This window comes from Oryx dammah, unplaced genomic scaffold (genome assembly GCF_014754425.2).
Source record: "Oryx dammah isolate SB20612 unplaced genomic scaffold, SCBI_Odam_1.1 HiC_scaffold_16, whole genome shotgun sequence".
Lineage (NCBI taxonomy): Eukaryota > Metazoa > Chordata > Mammalia > Artiodactyla > Bovidae > Oryx > Oryx dammah.
In genome coordinates, this window is record NW_024070200.1 from 23,674,712 (window position 1) to 23,694,077 (window position 19,366).

Here is a 19,366-nt window from a genome sequence, read left to right on the forward strand (position 1 = left end):
CATCGCTAGCATCAGGAATAAAGAAAAAGGCAGGATATTTGAAGGAAGATGAATTTCAGTTTTTAGTGTGTTGCACGTAAGGAGTGATGCCCAGGTAGAGACCACCATCTATATGACTAACGTAGTAAATTTGAGGCTGGAAACAAAATTATTGGCATTGTCAATACATGAGTTGTATTAAACTGGGAATGTATGTGATCACTTAAGGAGAAGCTCAAGAGTAAGATAGGTTAGCAAAGTATAACACCTTGAAGAGTAACAGTTAAAGAATAAGCAAAGAGGGAGTCCCAAGATAGTGACCTAGAGCTCCTGAGTTCTCCTCCTCTCTTGGACCTGTGCAAAATATTGCTACACATGGAACAGTTCTCTCTGAGAGAAATCCAGAAACTAATCAAGTGACCTCTACACATCAAGTGACTGAGAAAATATCCACATCAAAAATAGGTAGGAAAGGCTGTACCACTCTTGTCATAAACCCCACTCCTAGCGTAACTCCATACAATCAGGAGGAAACTCCCAACTCACACCCTGTCAGAGGAGAGAAGGGTTTAGACCATACGTGTAGCACTCTACCATTTAAGCCTGCCACCCAAGAGACAGGTGCCTGCCACCCAAGAGACAGGTGCCAAATCACCTGGCTTATACCTAGTTCCTCATTCTCATTTACGCTCACGTTTCACAAAAGCTTACAGTGGGAGAATGGGTGAAAGCTCATTTGCTGTGTATATTTTATACTTACAGATAATTTGAAGTTTGAATGTTCTGTTTTCTGGTTATACTGAGAATGTGGGGTTTTGTTGTTTCAGTTGGTGGTATCCTTACTTCTGTGTCTTCTGGACTGGATCATGGCCTTACCTCTTAAGACACTGCTCCAACCAGTCCATGCTACAGGAGCAGAAAATGATAAAATAGAAAAATCTGTCCTTAACTGCATTTATAAGGTAAACTTTGCTTTATTATTTATTTGGTAACCAAGGATTTTTGAAACCTAAAGAATTAACATTTCTTAGTATTGCATTTTCATTGTTTTAGAGCTAGCAATTTTCTAAGAACATAGATTTATCTTACAGTACCTGTGGATAATTAAAAAGTACTTCTTACAAGACTTTGTTTCATTGCAAAATGTTGAAAAGTGAAATCTTTGTTGAATGTGAGAATCATTAGTTAAATATTGCTCATTCTTTTTAAGAAAAATTTTACCTTGATTGAAGAGCTGTGTTTAAATATTTAAAATTTTTGTCAAGTTCTTATATTAGCAGTTGTTTTCTCCTTTTACCTTTATTTTCACTGAAAAGGAAAATGTGGTATGTTTTTTCCCCTGTATTTGCAGGTATTACATGGGTGTGTTTATGGAGCTCAGTGTTTTAGCAATCCGAGGTATTTTCCAATAAGCCTTTCTGATTTGGCATCTGTAGATTATGATCCTTTTATGCATTTGGAAAGCCTAAAAGAGCCTGAACCTTTGCACTCTCCTGATTCGGAACGATCTTCTAAACTCCAGCCAGTAACAGAAGGTAAAATGAATTCTCTTCAGGACAGTATTGTTGCTTGGGTTCTGCCAGAGTATGATTTGAGGCCTACGTAGAAATACTGGAAGGTAGTATGCCTTACTTTATAATTGTTTACCTTGCCATGTATATTATAACTAAAGTTCATTTTTAGTGTAAGAAATAACTTCAGATACACAAGTACTAAGATGATACGTGATGACATTCCCTTTGTACTTACAGGTATTCTGATACTGATTAAGTTCTTTAACCATATTGTGATTAAGTTCTGATTAAGTTCTTTAACCATATAGTTTTTATTTCTGATTAAGTTCTTTAACCATACAGTTTTTATATTCAGTGAATTTACTATCTGAGATAAGGAAATATGTAGACAAGTAACCTTATGATATGACTACATATAAAAATAAAAGTACATCCAAGATGCAGGGGTATACTATGATGAACTCAAACCCAGTGTTCTTTGACAACCTAGAGGGGTGGGAGGTGGGATGGTAGTTCATCAGGGCGGGGACATATGTATACCTATGCTGATTCATGTTGATGTATGGCAGAAACCAACACGATATTGTAAAGCAATTATCCTTCAATTAAAAATAAAGAAAAGATGCAGCGGTAGCCCAGAGGAATCCTGCAATTATTGAAGGGTTTTAAGGAGGTGATATACATGGTAAAATTAGTATTAAGAGCTCTTTGAGAGTAGTATTTTAGGAATCAGCAGACTGTGGCCCACACCTGCCACCCACATACAGTTTTATTGAGACACATCCATGCTGTTCATTTATATATCATAATGGCTGCTTTTGTGTAGTAATAGCAGTGTTGAGTAGTTTGGACAGAGAGAGCATGGCCCATAAAACCAAAGATAAGTTACTGTCCTTTGCAGAGAAAGGGATTTGCTTGATCTCTAATATGTTAGATTGATTTTTTAGGGAGGTTGCAGTAGAAGAAACAAGAGTTGCTAAAGGGTTAAATTGGTTATATCTTCCCCAAACTAGACCAAGAATATGAGAAAGTTTAGAGAATTAGGAAGGGAAATGAGAGCAGTATTAGAAATGGTTTAACTAGGAGTGCCTGTTAGATATTCATGAGACTTAGTGGGACAGTTCATTGTACATGCAGATCTACACCTTAGCAGAGAGGTCTTTGTTAGGAATATGTATTTACACGGATATGTGTGTTCTGAGAAGAAAAGGTTAGAAAGGAAGGAAAACCAGGAAAGAGTAGTTTCTCAGAAACAGAAGAAAAAGATTTTTGAAAGACTGGCCAGGGTATTAAATGATAAGAGATATTAAGTACAAAAAGACTGACAAATACATCTACTTTGGTTTCAGCAGAGAAGTAGGAGACAGAAGTGGATGGCTGTGAGTTAAAGAGCAAGCAGGACTTAAGGAAGCAGAGCCATTTGTCAGAAGTGCTCTTTAAAAAAGTCAAGAAAAATGATAAAACAGATAAGATTATTCAGCATTAAAGAAGTCTTAAAAAGAGCTAAACTCAATTATAAGCTGAGAAAGAAAGTTGTAAAATTGAGTGAACAGAGTGAAGTTCCTGAGAGCTAGAAAGTTTAGGTATTAATATTAGCTCTTCTTCTGAAATCAGAAAGATGAAGAAAATTGAAATAAGTTAAGAGGACTGACAGAGTATTGAGGACCCAATAGAAAGGGGAAACCACAGTGTTTTGTTTACATCTCTCAACATTCTGTAAATTGGATCTGGCAGATAGACAAGGGGACGATGGCTTTCAGAATATTGGTATATGGTTTAATTATAGAGTCTAGGGTTGGTGAGGATTGAACTGATGTTAGGAAATAGCTAATAAGCTGGAAGAAAGTAGAAGTGATCCTATGAATCAGAAAGTAGATGTGGTTGAGCAATGATTCTCAGCCTTGGCTACATATTACAATACTGATACTTCTGGTCCCATCCATAGAGGTTTTGATATATTGATCTGGGATTCCTCAGACTTTTAAAACGTTGCAGGTGATTAATAACCAGCCAAGGTTGAGAACTGCTGAGCTTATCAGTATGTTAGGACAGTGGTTTATTAAATGAGTTTTTAAGCAGCAGACACTCTTCAGATAAATTTCACAAGGAAGTCTACTTTGTGAAACTTCTTAAAGTAGAGCTACAATGAAGATTCAGCAGACTTCTTTCCCATTCATGTCTAAGAGCCCTCTCCAGGGGCTCTACAGAACAGAAATGGAAAGTCACTAGATTAGGAGGTTTTGGTTAGAGTATAAACTATTAAGGAAAAGTTTGATTTTTAAAGGTAGAATAGTTATAAATGATTAAAACATTCAGAATGTGGCCATGGTAATGGATTGATGACATAAAATGCAAGTGAAGGTATAAAGTTATGTATCAAGGAAATACAGGACTTGGGTTTTGAGTCAACCACAAATACCTAATAGTTTGTCTAGAACACATATGTACAAGTGAACTAGGAATGTAATAAAAATAATGCAGACAATAATTGATATAGATGACTTATTTCTTTAGATTTGGCATAGTATAATACAGTGTTTATTTTACTTAAAAACAAAGTTAAATGAAAATATTCTTTCCTTTTTGCATTTTTAAAGGTGTAAAACAATAAAACTTGGTTCAGGGCAATATAGTATATTTCTTAAACAGTGAAATAAATAGTTTACTTAACATTTACTTACTAAAAGGGAAGTTCTAATGTATTTCATGTAAAATTTACTGTGCCGTTAACAGGCACTGTAAAAGAAAGGTGTAAAGATTTTAAACAGATGAGCTTTATATTGATACCAAATGTATCAAGTACTCCATAGGGTACTATTCTCTAAATGTATTAAAGTTGTTCCCTTTGGACTTTCTTAAAGGTATTAAGGACCAGATAAATGCAGAACCTTTTAGGAACAGCTGTGAGCTAACAGCAGGTGATTCTGTGGTCTGTAGTGACTACATGCTGAGGGTTTTTTGTTTTTTTTTAATGTGGCAAAAATGGCTAATCGTTGATGCATGCCTTGTCTAAGGCATGCATCATCATCTTCAAGTACTTTTTTGGCCAAAGATTTCTAAACACACAGTGTCCCTAATAAGCTCAGTATTGGACTGAACAAGTCTGATTTGAAAACTATTGGCAGGAGTAGCTGTAATTATTAAATTTACCAAAGAAGCAAGATAGTGAAGTTGGCTTTTTGTCAAATGGCAGTAGTCTTATTAACAGAAAGTCATCATTTGCAGGGTCAGAGTGAAAGAAGGCTCCAAAGGATTCATTCTGTCTTAATTATAGTTTCACCTGTACATATTATGCAAAGCTAATATTTAAAGCATTTGCCAAAATTAACTTCCTCTGCATGTTCTGTTATAGTGCAGTGAATTGCAGCAGCTTTTTATGTCTTGCTGCTTTTGTGTGCCATAATAATCTGTAATTATGGGTTTGCTGCAAATGCTTGTAGGGTTTGTTTAATCTGACGATCTGAAAAGACAACCTTGAATAGACTTACTTAAATGAATGATAGTTACCCAAAGCATTAGAAGCACTGATATCTTCATTTTGCATTTTCTCACAAGGCTAGTTATTTTAGAATTTCATTTTTAATTTCTAAATTAGAGAATTTCATGTTCTTTATATCTAGGTAGATATGTAGAAGATATGTATGTTCAATAGCTAATGATTCAAAATAAATCTAAGTAATCCTAACTGCCAAATTAATAAGTTGAGAGGTTTTCTTTTTTTAATCCTTGTATATTTTTAAATATCCTGAAGTTAGAGAAGCAGTTTAGGAAAGAAAATGCTTTTACCAGCTTCTGAAATCTAAGTTCATTTGTTAAATGTTCTCGGTGTTAGTAATTATGACATGTGTGAAGAAGCTCACTAAACTGCATTCTCACTGTCTCTTTCCTTGAGGGGAGCATGTATAGATGGGACCTAGACTTAGGTTATTTCAGTTTTAGGGAAGGAGCTGGCTCATTCTTACAGTTTAGTTATAGGCAAGTTTGCAAAAGGAACTCATAAAACCTTTGTGACTTACAGTGCTCTCAAAATTGATTTGAATTGTTTCAGTTATATCAGGCTTTGTATATGAGTTTTCAGTTCATCTTTACCAAAACCTCATGTTATCCTTAGAGAAAAATGGAGTTTAAGAAGTTTTATGTGATTTGTCCATGATCACAGAAGAAGCCAAAGTCAGAAATTCTTCTCTTTTCTGTAGTCCATTTCTATTAAATTACACTCTTTTGCTTCTTTAGAAATGTCTGCAAAGAAGATTCACTGCCTAAATGAGTCACCTGTTTGTCACTCAAAAGGAAGAAAGGAGAAAAAAATTTTCTTGCATAAACTTAATTTAATCATAATTTTCTATTAATATTTAAAACATGGCTTAGTTTATTTGTTTTTTCATGGTTTAGTTTAAACGAGCTTTTCCAGTTGATCTTGGCCATTTATTAATTTATGTTAAGTACTCTTTTTTGACTCTGTACACAGAAAAAACTTTTTTGAATGTGTTCTTTCCGTATGTCAAAGTAATTTCCCAGAAGAAAAGGACAGTTTAACAAAAGAGAAAAATAGGGAGATTTGAGTTGTGCTAAAGATGAAAATAACACTGCCCCAATGTGATACCTTCTGTGGCAAATTCCTGAACTTGTGAACCCATTTGTCGTCTTGTTCAAAATGAGAAGTATTGGCTAGTTTATCTGCAAGGCCCCTTACAGTGTGAACACTCATTATATTCTAAGTTGTAATTAGAGAAGCAAAAGCAGGCACTAGATTCAGATTACCCGTTTCTCATCATTTAGTGGCAGATCTTTTTGCTTTACCATAGTAAGTCTTGAAAATGTAGGACTGAATTAAGATTAGTCATTTAGTTTGTTATGTAGTGTTAAAATAGCTCATTTTCAGAGCTAGCCCTAACTATAATCAAAGAACAGCTTGATGAAATTGGAACTTTTTAAGTAAATTGAAGAATGTTTATATATACATATATGTAATAAAACTTGATTGATTATGGAAGAAGATTAAAATTTTGACAGTAACATTTCCAAATCAACAAAGTCCAAAGAAAAGTGTTGTTTTTTATATTTGGAATAATGAAGAAGATGTTATTGGTATTAATAGCATAGCTGCTGGCTTGTTGCTTACGCTTTTAAGAAGATGTTATTGGTATTAATAGCATAGCTGCTGGCTTGTTGCTTACGCTTTGCCTGTACCGAGGGGTGTCAGTTCTGAATCTTCCAGGCTGTTGCCTGAAATATATGACACTATTTGTCTTTCTTGCCTCTTTTTAAGTAATCATACCAACAGTGTACAACTAGTTCCCTTGTGAACTTTTAAAAGTTGAGTTTACTCTCTTTCTTTCTTTACTCTCTTTCTGTGTTCTTTGTCTTCCTTCCACCCTCCCCTCCTTTTTCTTCTTCCTTCAGGTCCTGACATTAGGCAGCTTGCCTCTTCAGGCCTCTTATTGCTATATTCTTTGAGTTTTCTGTTTTTACCATTTCCTATGTTGTTGTTGTTTTTTTTAAAGTTACTCATATAGATGTACTCCTTATCTGTTTACTGCCTTAGAAAAATAGGCAAGCCATAAATATTTTTCCTTTAAAGTTGCCTTGGCATGTACAGGCTACACTGATTCACTGTTTAAATTGACCCTGACTCCTGAAGTTTAGTTGAAAGATCACTTTTCTGTGACACTTTTACATCATCCATCTAAGCCATAGTTAAATGATATTCAAGGCATGTTACAAACTATGTCTCTGCATCTCCTGATAAGATAAACTTATCAGTTGGATTTTGTTGACTTTTTAATCTGGGAGCAAAGCTATTTCACATGATTTAAAACAATTTTGAACCTTCTTTGAAGGTATGATGTACATTTAAGGGCCTCAATTTAAATTATTAATAAGAATCCATAAGCAAAAATTTCAAAAAGGGCTTTCTTATAAAAATCTGAGTAGTTTTCTTCTTTGCCATCATTCTTGTAGTTCATATGCTACATTGAAAATATTTGCTCTAATATTTGAATGTGATTTTGATAATGTGATGGAATCCGTATTTGCTGTCTGTTTCACTGTTATATGACTCTCTAGGAAGCAGCAATGTTCTCACTCACTTATATTTTTCTTTATTCCTAGTGAAAACTCAAATGCAGCAAGGATTAATCTCCATAGCTGCCCGCACTGTTATTACGCATCTGGTGAATCACTTGGGCCATTATCCAATGAGCGGTGGTCCTGCTATGTTAACAAGTCAGGTGTGTGAGAATCACGACAATCATTACAGTGAAAGCACTGAACTTTCCCCTGAACTCTTCGAGAGTCCAAATATTCAGTTTTTTGTGTTAAACAATACAACCTTAGTGTCCTGTATCCAGATCAGAGCTGAAGAGAGTATACCTGGAGGAGGTTTATCTGCTGGTCTTGCATCAGCCAATTCAAATGTCAGAATTATAGTACGTGATCTTTCTGGAAAATATTCATGGGATTCTGCCATCCTGTATGGACCACCTCTTGTAAGTGGTCTATCAGAACCTACATCTCTCATACTTTCATTGTCTCACCAAGAGAAGCCAGAAGAACCTTCTGCATCTAATGAATGCTTAGAAGATATAACAGTTAAAGATGGGATTTCCCTCCAGTTTAAAAGAAGTTTTAGAGAAACTGTACCAACTTGGGACACAATAAGAGATGAAGAAGATGTTCTTGATGAGCTTTTGCAGTATTTAGGTGTAACCAGTCCTGAATGCTTACAGAGAACTGGAGTCTCACTTAATATTCCTGCTCCACAGCCTGTGTGCATTTCTGAAAAACAGGAGAATGATGTTATTAATGCTATCCTTAAGCAGCATACAGAGGAAAAAGAATTTGTTGAGAAACACTTCAATGACTTAAACATGAAAGCTGCAGAACAAGATGAACCAACACCTCAGAAACCTCAGTCAGCATTTTATTATTGCAGATTGCTTCTTAGTATATTGGGAATGAATTCCTGGGACAAAAGGTAAGGATAAAGGACAGGTTTTTCCTTTTTTAAAAGAAATATTAGTCTTAATCATTTTATGATCAGCATTTTAGTCTCATTCTTTCCCTCACTAAATTTTACCTACCAGTTAGTTCTTTGACCAGTAGGTAGATTTTCTTTCTTTTTTTAGTCCACAGAGTCATAATCAGGTTTCAGAGGAATAAGAAGATAATTAAATCTAATGAATTAACTCTAACATTTTCATAATGACTAGTATGACTATCTGACTTAGAACACATAGCTCAAATAATTGAGAAAAATCTTTTTTCCAAGCTTCATGTAAGCTAATAGGAAAAACTGTTTTTTCTTACAACACTTCTGACACCAAATGTGTGAGTTTCTCACACCAGGCAGTTTCAACAATACCTGGAGTTACAGCAGACAAGAGCTTAGACTGATGAGATTGCCCTCTACTTCAGACACCAATTGCAAGTCTGGGTAAATCAGGGGTTCCCACAACCCCCTTCTTGGATTTGATAATTAATTATAATGACTCTTAAAACATTTACTTAGGTTTATCAGTTTGTTATAAAGGACAATTAAAGGATATAGATGAGCAGCCAGATGAAGAGGTATGTGGAGTAATGTCTGGAAGGATTCCAAGTGTGGAAATTCTGTCCCTGTGGAGTTGGAGTGTGCCACCCTCCCACCACATTGAATGTGTTCAACCAGGAAGCTCTCTGAATCCCGTTGTTTTATTTTTATGGAGGTCTTACCGTGTAGGCATGATTGATTATTAACTCAATTCTCTAGTTCTTCTCTCTCCCCAGAGGCAGGGCTGAAAGTTTCAAGCTTGCTCTTTCTGGTAGCTTACTCTTTCTGGTGATGAGGCACCATCCTGAGGTTAACGAGAACACCACCAGAAGTTACCTTATTAGAACAAAATTAAAAGGAAACTCCAGAGGTTTTAGGAAGTCTGTGTACGACTCTACTGTCACCTCCTGCTGCTGCCGCTGCTAAGTTGCTTCAGTTGTGTCCGACTCTGTGCGACCCCGGGGACGGCAGCCCACCAGGCTCCGCCGTCCCTGGCATTCTCCAGGCGAGAACACTGGAGTGGGTTGCCATTTCCTTCTCCAACTGCACCTCCTATACTCAGGAAATTACAAGAGTTTTAGGAGCTCTGTTTGAGAAATTGGGGACACAGCCCCAGTGTATATTTCTGTGTCAATGATACACATTTCCCCAATTTCTCAAACAGAGCTCCTGAAACTCTTGTAATTTCCTGAGTATAGGAGGTGACAGTTGGAGAAGGAAATGGCAACCCACTCCAGTGTTCTCGCCTGGAGAATGCCAGGGACGGCGGAGCCTGGTGGGCTGCCGTCCCCGGGGTCGCACAGAGTCGGACACAACTGAAGCAACTTAGCAGTGGCAGCAGCAGCAGCTACTCTCCTTTGCTGTGCAATGGCCCGTATATTGTTTCTTGAGAAAAAGAAAGGAAGCTCTATTTTACTTTCATGAATGTAACTTATACATATTCAGCACCTGTATAACGTATTTGGTAAAATTTACACACTGCTTTGTAGTGCAAAAAATACATATAATGTAAAACAAGAAAGAAACTCCATCTGGATTACACATCCCTATCTGGTAAAGAGTTAGATTTTGTGAAATATTTCTCATGAAGGATAACTTTCTTACACATTTTTATGAAACTCTTGAGAAGGAACCTACAAAGTGCTTTTATCCATTTTTCTGAATATGAATTTGGGAAACTCGCAGCATCTGCAAGGAGACATTTATATGGTCAAGAGATAATGATCCACAAGCAGAAATATATGAGGGACTCAGTAGAAATAATGACATATATTCTTTACATTTCTTTTAAGGTCTATTTCTCCTTTGTTAGAAGTATGAAAAGGCAAGAAAAGTGTAAGAATTGCATGAGTAGAGTGGAAAGTATTTCCAGGACTGTCATGTCATTCACTGCAAAGATGATGAAAATGTTTATAAATCTCTCTATTTAGGAGGAGCTTTCATCTCCTGAAGAAAAATGAAAAACTACTTAGAGAACTTAGGAACTTGGACTCAAGACAGTGGTAAGTCATTGAGAAATTTTCAAGTCTATATCTAGCACCTCAGCTGTTTCTATTCATAATGTGAATAATAATGTATTGTTGAATTATGAATTTCTGAACACAAACTTTTTTCATTTATACATATCTTAGAAATAATAAGCATTTTTAAAAATGTACAGCTACATTTAAATGTTTGATATCCTTGGATTATTTATATCTTTTTATATACTTCAGAATCATCTTTTGAGTTGAATAAATCTGATTGAACCTATAAAATGTCCTTTAGTTTCCCCATACTTAGATATTCCCTTTTGATTAGTGTAAGAGGCTGAAGTGAAATGACTGGTGTATGTATATAAGCTAGTAGCTACAAAAATATTAATGAAATGAAGAAGATGGAGATAGTTTGTTATATTACTATAAACCTGATTTCTAGATTCCTGGTGTATCTGGATGCGATTTCCTTGGAAACTCATACTAGAAACTACAAAATATTACTTAACTGAAATTCCCATGTGGTCAACTTGTATATGCACTACTTTCTTTTTTAGGTTCATAAAAATAAAATTTATGAATAGGTGCTTTTGGGCAGTATAACTAGAAACACATTAGTAAAGCAACACTTTGGATGTTACCATTATTCAGTTCAGTTCAGTCGCTCAGTTGTGTCCGACTCTTTGCGACCCCATGAATCTCAGCACGCCAGGCCTCCCTGTCCATCACCAACTCCCGGAGTTCACTCAGACTCGCATCCATCGAGTCAGTGATGCCATCCAGCCATCTCATCCTCTGTCGTCCCCTTCTCCTCCTGCCCCTAATCCCTCCCAGCATCAGAGGCTTTTCCAATGAGTCAGCTCTTCGCATGAGGTGGCCAAAGTACTGGAGTTTCAGCTCTAGCATCATTCCTTCCAAACAAATCCCAGGGCTGATTTCCTTCAGAATGCTTATATTTCTGAAATTTGAAATCCACAGCATCCTTAACATTCACATTTCTTAACTGTCTCAACATCTTGCTTGAGTGATGTTTTATACTTTTGTGTCTACAGTTTTTGCTTTCCATGTTCTCCCAGTCAGTTTGCCCACCCACCACCGATTCCACTTGCCTGCCTGTCAAGCAAATTCACATATTGTTAACCATTTTTAAAACACCTTCTCTTACAATGTCAAAACTGTTAAGTTTATAGATACAGATATATATTTCTATAACCAGTTCTTTAATCAGAATCATTCTTAACATCTGCTTTCTCTACTCCTAGGCAGTAGTACATTACTAGAGAAAATTGTCAGACCAGTATGATACAGGAAGTTACTGTAGATTCATGCATCTTTACTTCAACAATGCTGCCTCTGTTGTTTGGCAAATTTTTTATCCCTTGTTCACTTTTATAATACTTTACTTCTTAAAGTAATTATTATAAACCACTTCTTTGTTCCTCAAGCTGTCAGTGTAATCAAAAGTCATCTCTATATTCTGACCGTTGAGAAACTAGCTTGTAACAAGCCATTCACCCTGCCATCAGTATTCTGTAGGAGTGCAAAGTGAAGATGATGATTCAGACCATTTCCACATCAAACACACATACCTTACATCTTCTTTTTTTTTAATTTCTCTGTATTGAGCCATCTTCTCTTGCTCGTTTTCTTTGTCGGAAAAGCATTTTTCTTTCTATGCTTCTGCTTCCTACCTTCTTAGTCTGCTCTAGGATCTTCAGAAAGTTATTCCTTTTTTATCTTGTATTTCTACTTCGCTTGCTCTAAGTTTGTTTATGTGTTTAAAACAAAACTTTCCTCAGTTTTTATCCTTTCAAGCTATAGTACATCCCTTTCATGTTTTTACTACCAAATTTATTTAAAAATGTACTTTTTATTCATTTCCAGTCATTCTTGTTTTTCCTTGTTTTCAGCATTCCTCAGAATAATTTTTTAAAATAATGTATGATTTCTTTGGCTGTTACAGAAAATAGAAAAACTATTGTTATTCATAAGACTATTGTTAACATTTCTTTATGTATTTTAGTCTTTTTGATAGACATTTATATCATTTGTTTTACAAAATTGGAATCATAGTAATATGTAGTAAGTTATGTCTTTAAAAAAAAAACTCTATATTGTAAGCATTTTCTTCAACCGTTTTGATATTCTTCAAAAAAAATATTTTTGTGGGACCAAGTTCTATGAATTTTTGACAAGAGTTTTTATTTCTTCCCCTATAGTAGATTCTTAGAATTCTTAGGTCAAACGTAAGAACTTATTTCAGGCCATATATATTATAAAATTGCTTTCCAGTAAGTACTGATTTCTAATCCTACCAACATTGTGTAACTGCAGCCTGTTCAGCACAAGATATTAATCACATTTTCTTAATTTTTATAATTTGAGGGGCAGATCATGGTATCTTATTAACCTATAGTTTTTAAATACTAGTGAAGTTAATATTTTTCATATATTTGTAAAAAAATTTTAATCTGTGTCCAAATTCTCTCTTACTGTCCTTTTCCTTTTAGGAATTTTTATTAATTATAAGAGCTCTCTTATATGTGTATATGTCGTAAGGATTAATTTTGATAATTTGTGTTTATTGTGGGAGTTCTTCTAGTTCAGTTTTCAACATCTTTAGGTGGCTTAACATACAGGTTTTTCATTTTTATGTATTATCTCTCAATCTTCTTTTTAATTTCTGTAATTGTGCTTAGAGAGTTCTGTCTTAAAATCAATTAAATAGTTAAATTTCCTTCTAGGTTTCTAAGTATTTATATTAATTTTTTATCCCATCTGGAATGTATTTTGATTTATGGAATGAGAAATGGAACCACATTGAATGTTGGAAAATAGTCTATTTTTATAATTTGTTATAGAATTTATTAAAGACCATATGTTTCCCATTGACTTGATATCATCTTTATCAGATAGTAAGCTGTTTCAAAGCCATCTGTTTATTGCTATTAATTTGTCAGTTTTCTGGAGATGTTACTGTTTATTACAGCTTTATAATTTAGTATCTGATAGGATCAGTCTTCTTCCTCATTTCATCCAAACACATTCTTCTTTTTGTAGATGTTCTTACCTGTTTTTTCTACCAGAGTTTTGTTAGAATTATGATATTGTTTTCCAGGGGGAAAAAAATCCCATTGATATTTTGATTGGATTTGCAATAAAACTTCCCTGTGGAAAGAGTAAACACCCTTATTATCATCATTCTTCCATTCTGGCTCAGAGGGTAAAGCGTCGGCCTACAATGCGGGAGACCCGGGTTCGATCCCAGGGTTGGGAAGATCCCCTGGAGAAGGAAATGACAACCCATTCCAGTACTCTTGCCTGGGAAATCCCATGGACTGAGAAGCCTGGTAGGCTACAGTCCATAGGGTCACAAAGAGTCGGATGCGACTGAGAGACTTCACTTTCACTTTTTCACTTTCCCATTCATAATCATAGAGTGCTTTTTATTTGTTCTGAGACCCGGACATTACTTTTAGGGGTATATTTTACTTCTGTGTTAGTATTCTGAGTAGAATCTTTCCCCTCACTGTATCTTGTATCCAAATACCTTAATGAATTCTCTTATTGATTTTATTTTATTTTTTGCCATTACCAAATCAGGAATTTATTTATTTATTTATTTTAATATAAATTTAATTATTTTAATGTAAATTTATTTATTTTAATGTAAATTTATTTTTTTAATGTAAATTTATTTATTTTAATTGGAGGCTAATTACTTTACAATATTGTGGTGGTTTTGCCATACATTGACATGAATCAGTGGGTGTACATTGATGAATCAATGGGTGTACAATCCATGGGTGTACATGTGTTCCCCATCCTGAACCCCCCTCCCACAGCCCTCCCCATTCCATATCCCTCTTGGTCATCCCAGTGTACCCTGGGATGACTCTTATTGATTTTAAACATTTTATAGTAGTCTCACTCTTAGGATTTGTTTAGGTATACAGTCATTTTCTGCAAATCATCTCCTTTCAAAAAGTAGACAAAAAAAAAGGTTGTGCTTTCTTTTGCTTATATCATCATGTCTTATTGCACTGAATAAAAATTTCACTGCAGTTTTAAATAGCTATAGGAAGACCGGTCATCCTCGTCTTGTCTACTTTTAATAGAAATGACTCTTCTATTTAATCCTTAAGTAAGATATTGGTTATTAGGTTTGAAATAGATTATTTGTATCATCCTGAAAAAGTAGCTTATTTCCTATGAAATTTCATAATGAACAGGTGTTAAATGTTGTCAGAATCCTTTTCAGCATCAATTCAAGTTTTCATATATATTTATTTATTTTGCATTCAGCCTTTGCTTTCTTACCGAGTTGATACATATTAATTAGATTGTTTATATTAAGTAATTCTTGCATTCTTGGGATAAACCTTCCTAGGTCCTATGACTTCTTGCTGGGTTAAATTTACTAGAATTTCATATTTAATTAGGGCATGGTTCATCTATTAGAATATTTTAGTTAAATTTTTGTCTGTTCTCATGTTTTCAAAATTAATGTTAGAGCCAGATTCATAAAATGAATATTCAGTTCAGTTCAGTCGCTCAGTCATGTCTGACTCTTTGCGACCCTATGAACTGCAGCACGTCAGACCTCCCTTTACATCACCAACTCCAAGTTCATGCAAACTCATGTCCATTGAGTCAGTGAATCCATCCAACCATCACATCCTCTGTCGTCCCCTTCTCCTCCCGCCTTCAGTCTTTCCCAGCATCAAAGTCTTTTCAGATGGACACTGTTTCCCCATCTATTTGCCATGAAGTGATGGGACCAGATGCCATGATCTTCGTTTTCTGAATGTTGAGCTTTAAGCCAACTTTTTCACTCTCCTCTTTCACTTTCATCAAGAGGCTCTTTAGTTCTTCACTTTCTGCCATATGGGTGGTATCATCTGCATATCTGAGGTTATTGATGTTTCTCCCAGCAATCTTGATTCCAGCTTGTGCTTCTTCCATCCCAGCATTTCTCTTGATGTACTCTGCATATAAGTTAAATAAGCAGGGTGATAATATACAGCCTTTTCCTATTTGGAACCAGTCTGTTGTTCCATGTCCAGTTCTAACTGTTGCTTCCTGACCTGCATATAGGTTTCTCAAGAGGCAGGTCAGATGGTCTGGTATCCCCATCTCTCTCAGAATTTTCCACAGTTTATTGTGATCCACACAGTCAAAGGCTTTGGCATAGTCAATAAAGCAGAAATAGATGTTTTTCTGGAACTCTCTTCTTTTTTTGATAATCCAGCAGGTGTTGGCAATTTGATCTCTGGTTCCTTTGCCTTTTCTAAAACCAGCTTGAACATCTTGGAAGTTCACAGTTCATGTATTGCTGAAGCCTGGCTTGGAGAATTTTGAGCATTACTTTATTAGCATGTAAGATGAGTGCAATTGTGCGATAGTCTGAGCATTCATTGGCATTGCCTTTCTTTGGGATTGAAATGAAAACTGACCTTTTCCAGTCCTGTGGCTACTGCTGAGTTTTCCAAATTTGCTGACATACTGAGTGCAGCACTTTCACAGTATCATCTTTTAGGATTTGAAATATGAAATAGCTCAACTGAAATTCCATCACTTCCACTAGCTTTGTTCTTAGTGATGCTTTCTAAGGCCCACTTGACTTCCCATTCCAGGATGTCTGGGTCGTGAAGATCTTTTTTGTACAGTTCTGTGTATTCTTGCTACCTCTTCTTAATATCTTCTGCTTCTGTCAGGTCCGTACCATTTCTATCCTTTACTGAGCCCATCTTTGCATGAAATGTTCCCTTGGTATCTCTAATTTTCCTGAAGAGATCTCTAGTCTTTCCCATTCTGTTGTTTGCCTCTATTTCTTTGCACTGATCACTGAGGAAGGCTTTATCTCTCCTAGCTATTCTTTGTGCATTCAAATGGGTAGATCTTTCCTTTTCTCCTTTGCTTTTCACTTCTCTTCTTTTCACAGCTATTTGTAAGACCTCCTCAACCAGCCATTTTGCTTTTTTGCATTTCTTTTTCTTGGGGATGGTCTTGATCCCTGTCTCCTGTACAGTGTCACAAACCTCCGTCTATAGTTCATCAGGCAATCTGTCTATCAGATCTAGTCCCTTAAATCTATTTCTCACTTCCACAGTATAAATCGTAAGGGATTTAATTTAGGTCATACATGAATGGTCTAGTGGGTGTTCCCTCCTTTCTTCAATTTAAGTCTGAATTTGGCAATAAGGAGTTCATGATCTGAGACACAGTCAGTTCCTGGTCTTGTTTTTGCTGACTGTATAGAGCTTCTCCATCTTTGGCTGCAAAGAATATAATCAGTCTGATTTCGGTGTTGGCCATCTGGTGATGTCCATGTGTAGAGTCTTCTCTTGTGTTGTTTGAAGAGGGAGTTTGCTATGACCAGTGTGTTCTCCTGGCAAAACTCTATTAACTTTTGCCCTGCTTCATTCCGTACTCCAAGACCACATTGGCCTGTTACTCCAGGTGTTTCTTGACTTCCTACTTTTGCATTCCAGTCCCCTATAATGAAAAGAACATCATCTTTGGGTGGGTGGTTCTAAAAGGTCTTGTAGAACTTCATAGACCCATTCAATCAGCTTCTTCAGCATTACTGGTTGGGGCATAGGCTTGGATTACTGTGATTTTGAATGGTTTGCCTTGGAAACGAACAGAGATCATTCTGTTGTTTTTGAGATTGCATCCAAGTACTGCATTTCGGACTCTTGTTGACCATGATGGCTGCTCCATTTCTTCTAAGGGTTTTTTGCCCACAGTAGTAAATATTATGGTCATGTGAGTTAAATTCACCCATTCCAGTCCATTTTCATTCGCTGATTCCTAAAATGTCGATGTTCACTCTTGCCATCTCCTGTTTGACCGCTTCCAATTTGCCTTGATTCATGGACCTAACTAACATTCCAGGTTCTTATGCAATATTGCTCTTTATAACATTGAACCTTGCTTCTGTCACCAGTCACATCCACAACTGGGTGGTGTTTTTGCTTTGGCTCCATCCCTTCATTCTTTCTGGAGATATTTCTCCACTGATCTCCAGTCACATATTGGGCACCTGCTGACTTGGGGAGTTCATCTTTCAGTGTCCTATCTTTTTGCCTTTTCATACTGTTCATGGGGTTTCTCAAGGCAAGAATACTGAAGTGGTATGCTGTTCCCTTCTCCACATTTTGTCAGAACTCTCCACCATGACCCATGGGTAGCCCTACATGGCATGGCTTAGTTTCATTGAGTTAGACAAGGCTGTGGTCCATGGGATTAGATTGGTCAGTTTTCTGTGATTGTGGGTAACATACAGTTATTTTTTTTTCTTTTTTAAATATTTATTTATTTGACTGCACAGGGTCTTAAGTTGTAGCCAGTTATTTTTATATTATATCATTGTGGTACATTTGTTAAAATGATGACCCAATATTGATATATTAACTGAATTTTATGTTAGAGTTCACTCTTGGCATTGTATATTGTATGAGATAATGAGATTTAACAAATGTATAATGACACATGTATACCATTCAGGCTTCCCCCATGGCTCAGCAGTAGAGAATCCACCTGCAGTGCAGGAGACACAAGAGACATGGGTCGGGATGATCCCCTGGAGGAGGGCGTGTCAGCCCACTCCAGTATTCTTGCCTCGAGAATCCCACACACAGAGGAGCCTGGTGGGCTATAGTCCATGTGGTCGCAAAAGAGTCAGACACAAATGAAGCGACTGAGTGCACATACCCCGTTACAATATAATACAGAATAGTTTCTGCCCTAAAAACCTCATAAGTATTATATCCCCTAAAAATTCAATACTGTCGTCTGTTCTCTCTTTTCTTTTTATTTATTTTTTATCATGTGTCTGTTCTCTCTTTAAACGTTCTTTTCCCCTGACTTCAAAAGTCATGTTAAAATTACCTTGTTCTAAAGTAAAATTTTTATTTTATTCCTTAATGACTTCCCAGTGCCTGATCAGATTCTTTAGAACTCAGGCCGTACCAGCCAATCTTGGCTATTCATGGTTGCTTTACATTACCTTGTGCTTTTCTAGTTTTTGGCTCCTGCTAAAACCACTTCCATTCTCATATATAGCTGGAGTATATGGAGGACATCTTCACTGAGACAGCATAGATTCTCTTTTTGATACTATATGCCAAATGAACACATGACATTTATTTTGCTTTTTTATAAGAATTAAATAATGAAACCACTTCCCTTTCTTCTTCTGGCATAATAGGTTCAAGTAAAAATTCATTCTAATTATGTGATAGATAGTAAAGCAACTTTGAGCTTCTTATTAAGCCAAGAATCTGGAAATAAACCTGATTATTTGTCTGCAGGATTAGGAAGAAAGAAAATGAAAAGATTCTTTATAGTCTTATCTCTTCAACCATTTATATATCCTCTGTTTTCTTTGACTAAATTAACTCATTCCTATTCTGCATGGTTGAACTACCATATTTTTTAATTTCAAATCTCAGGTTTTTTTTTATTCTTTCTATTGCGATGTATATATAGGGAATCGGAGTGCTTGTAACTTAACATATTTCATTTTTAATTTTCCAATAGTAAGCTCATAATATTTTGCCAGTACTGGACTTATTATAGAATATTTGTGCCTACAAGTTCACTAAACTCATTTTTTTCTAATCTTTTTTACTTCATTCACTGTTGTGGCACATAATAATTTAATGGCAATCCAATATATACCAAGTATTTTAGTAGAAGTAGTAAGTAGAAAAATAAGAAGGAATGGTGAAAAATTAACATCTGATGTTAAAGGGCAGGTAAGGTCTTCTTCACAACAGAGGCCTGCAGTCCATGGAGTTGCAAAGAGCCATACACGACTGGGTGACCAAACAACAACAAGCTCTACTTTTACAAATTTT

At 35.8% G+C, this 19,366-nt stretch overlaps 1 protein-coding gene across 10 annotated transcripts in view; it reads left to right on the forward strand.

Annotated features, from left to right (window-relative positions):
• The window catches only part of RALGAPA1 (Ral GTPase activating protein catalytic subunit alpha 1), a 200,201-nt gene that overhangs the window by 126,813 nt on the left and 54,022 nt on the right, over positions 1-19,366 (forward strand). For all 10 annotated transcript variants that reach the window (XR_005723808.1, XR_005723807.1, XM_040256748.1 and 7 more), the window contains 4 exons: positions 807-941; positions 1,331-1,514; positions 7,605-8,469; positions 10,455-10,526. Coding sequence is in view for 8 of the 10 variants with exons in the window: in XM_040256748.1 (XP_040112682.1) it covers positions 807-941; positions 1,331-1,514; positions 7,605-8,469; positions 10,455-10,526 (1,256 nt within the window). In the remaining 2 variants the exon portion in view is untranslated. The remainder of the gene's footprint in view (positions 1-806; positions 942-1,330; positions 1,515-7,604; positions 8,470-10,454; positions 10,527-19,366) is intronic.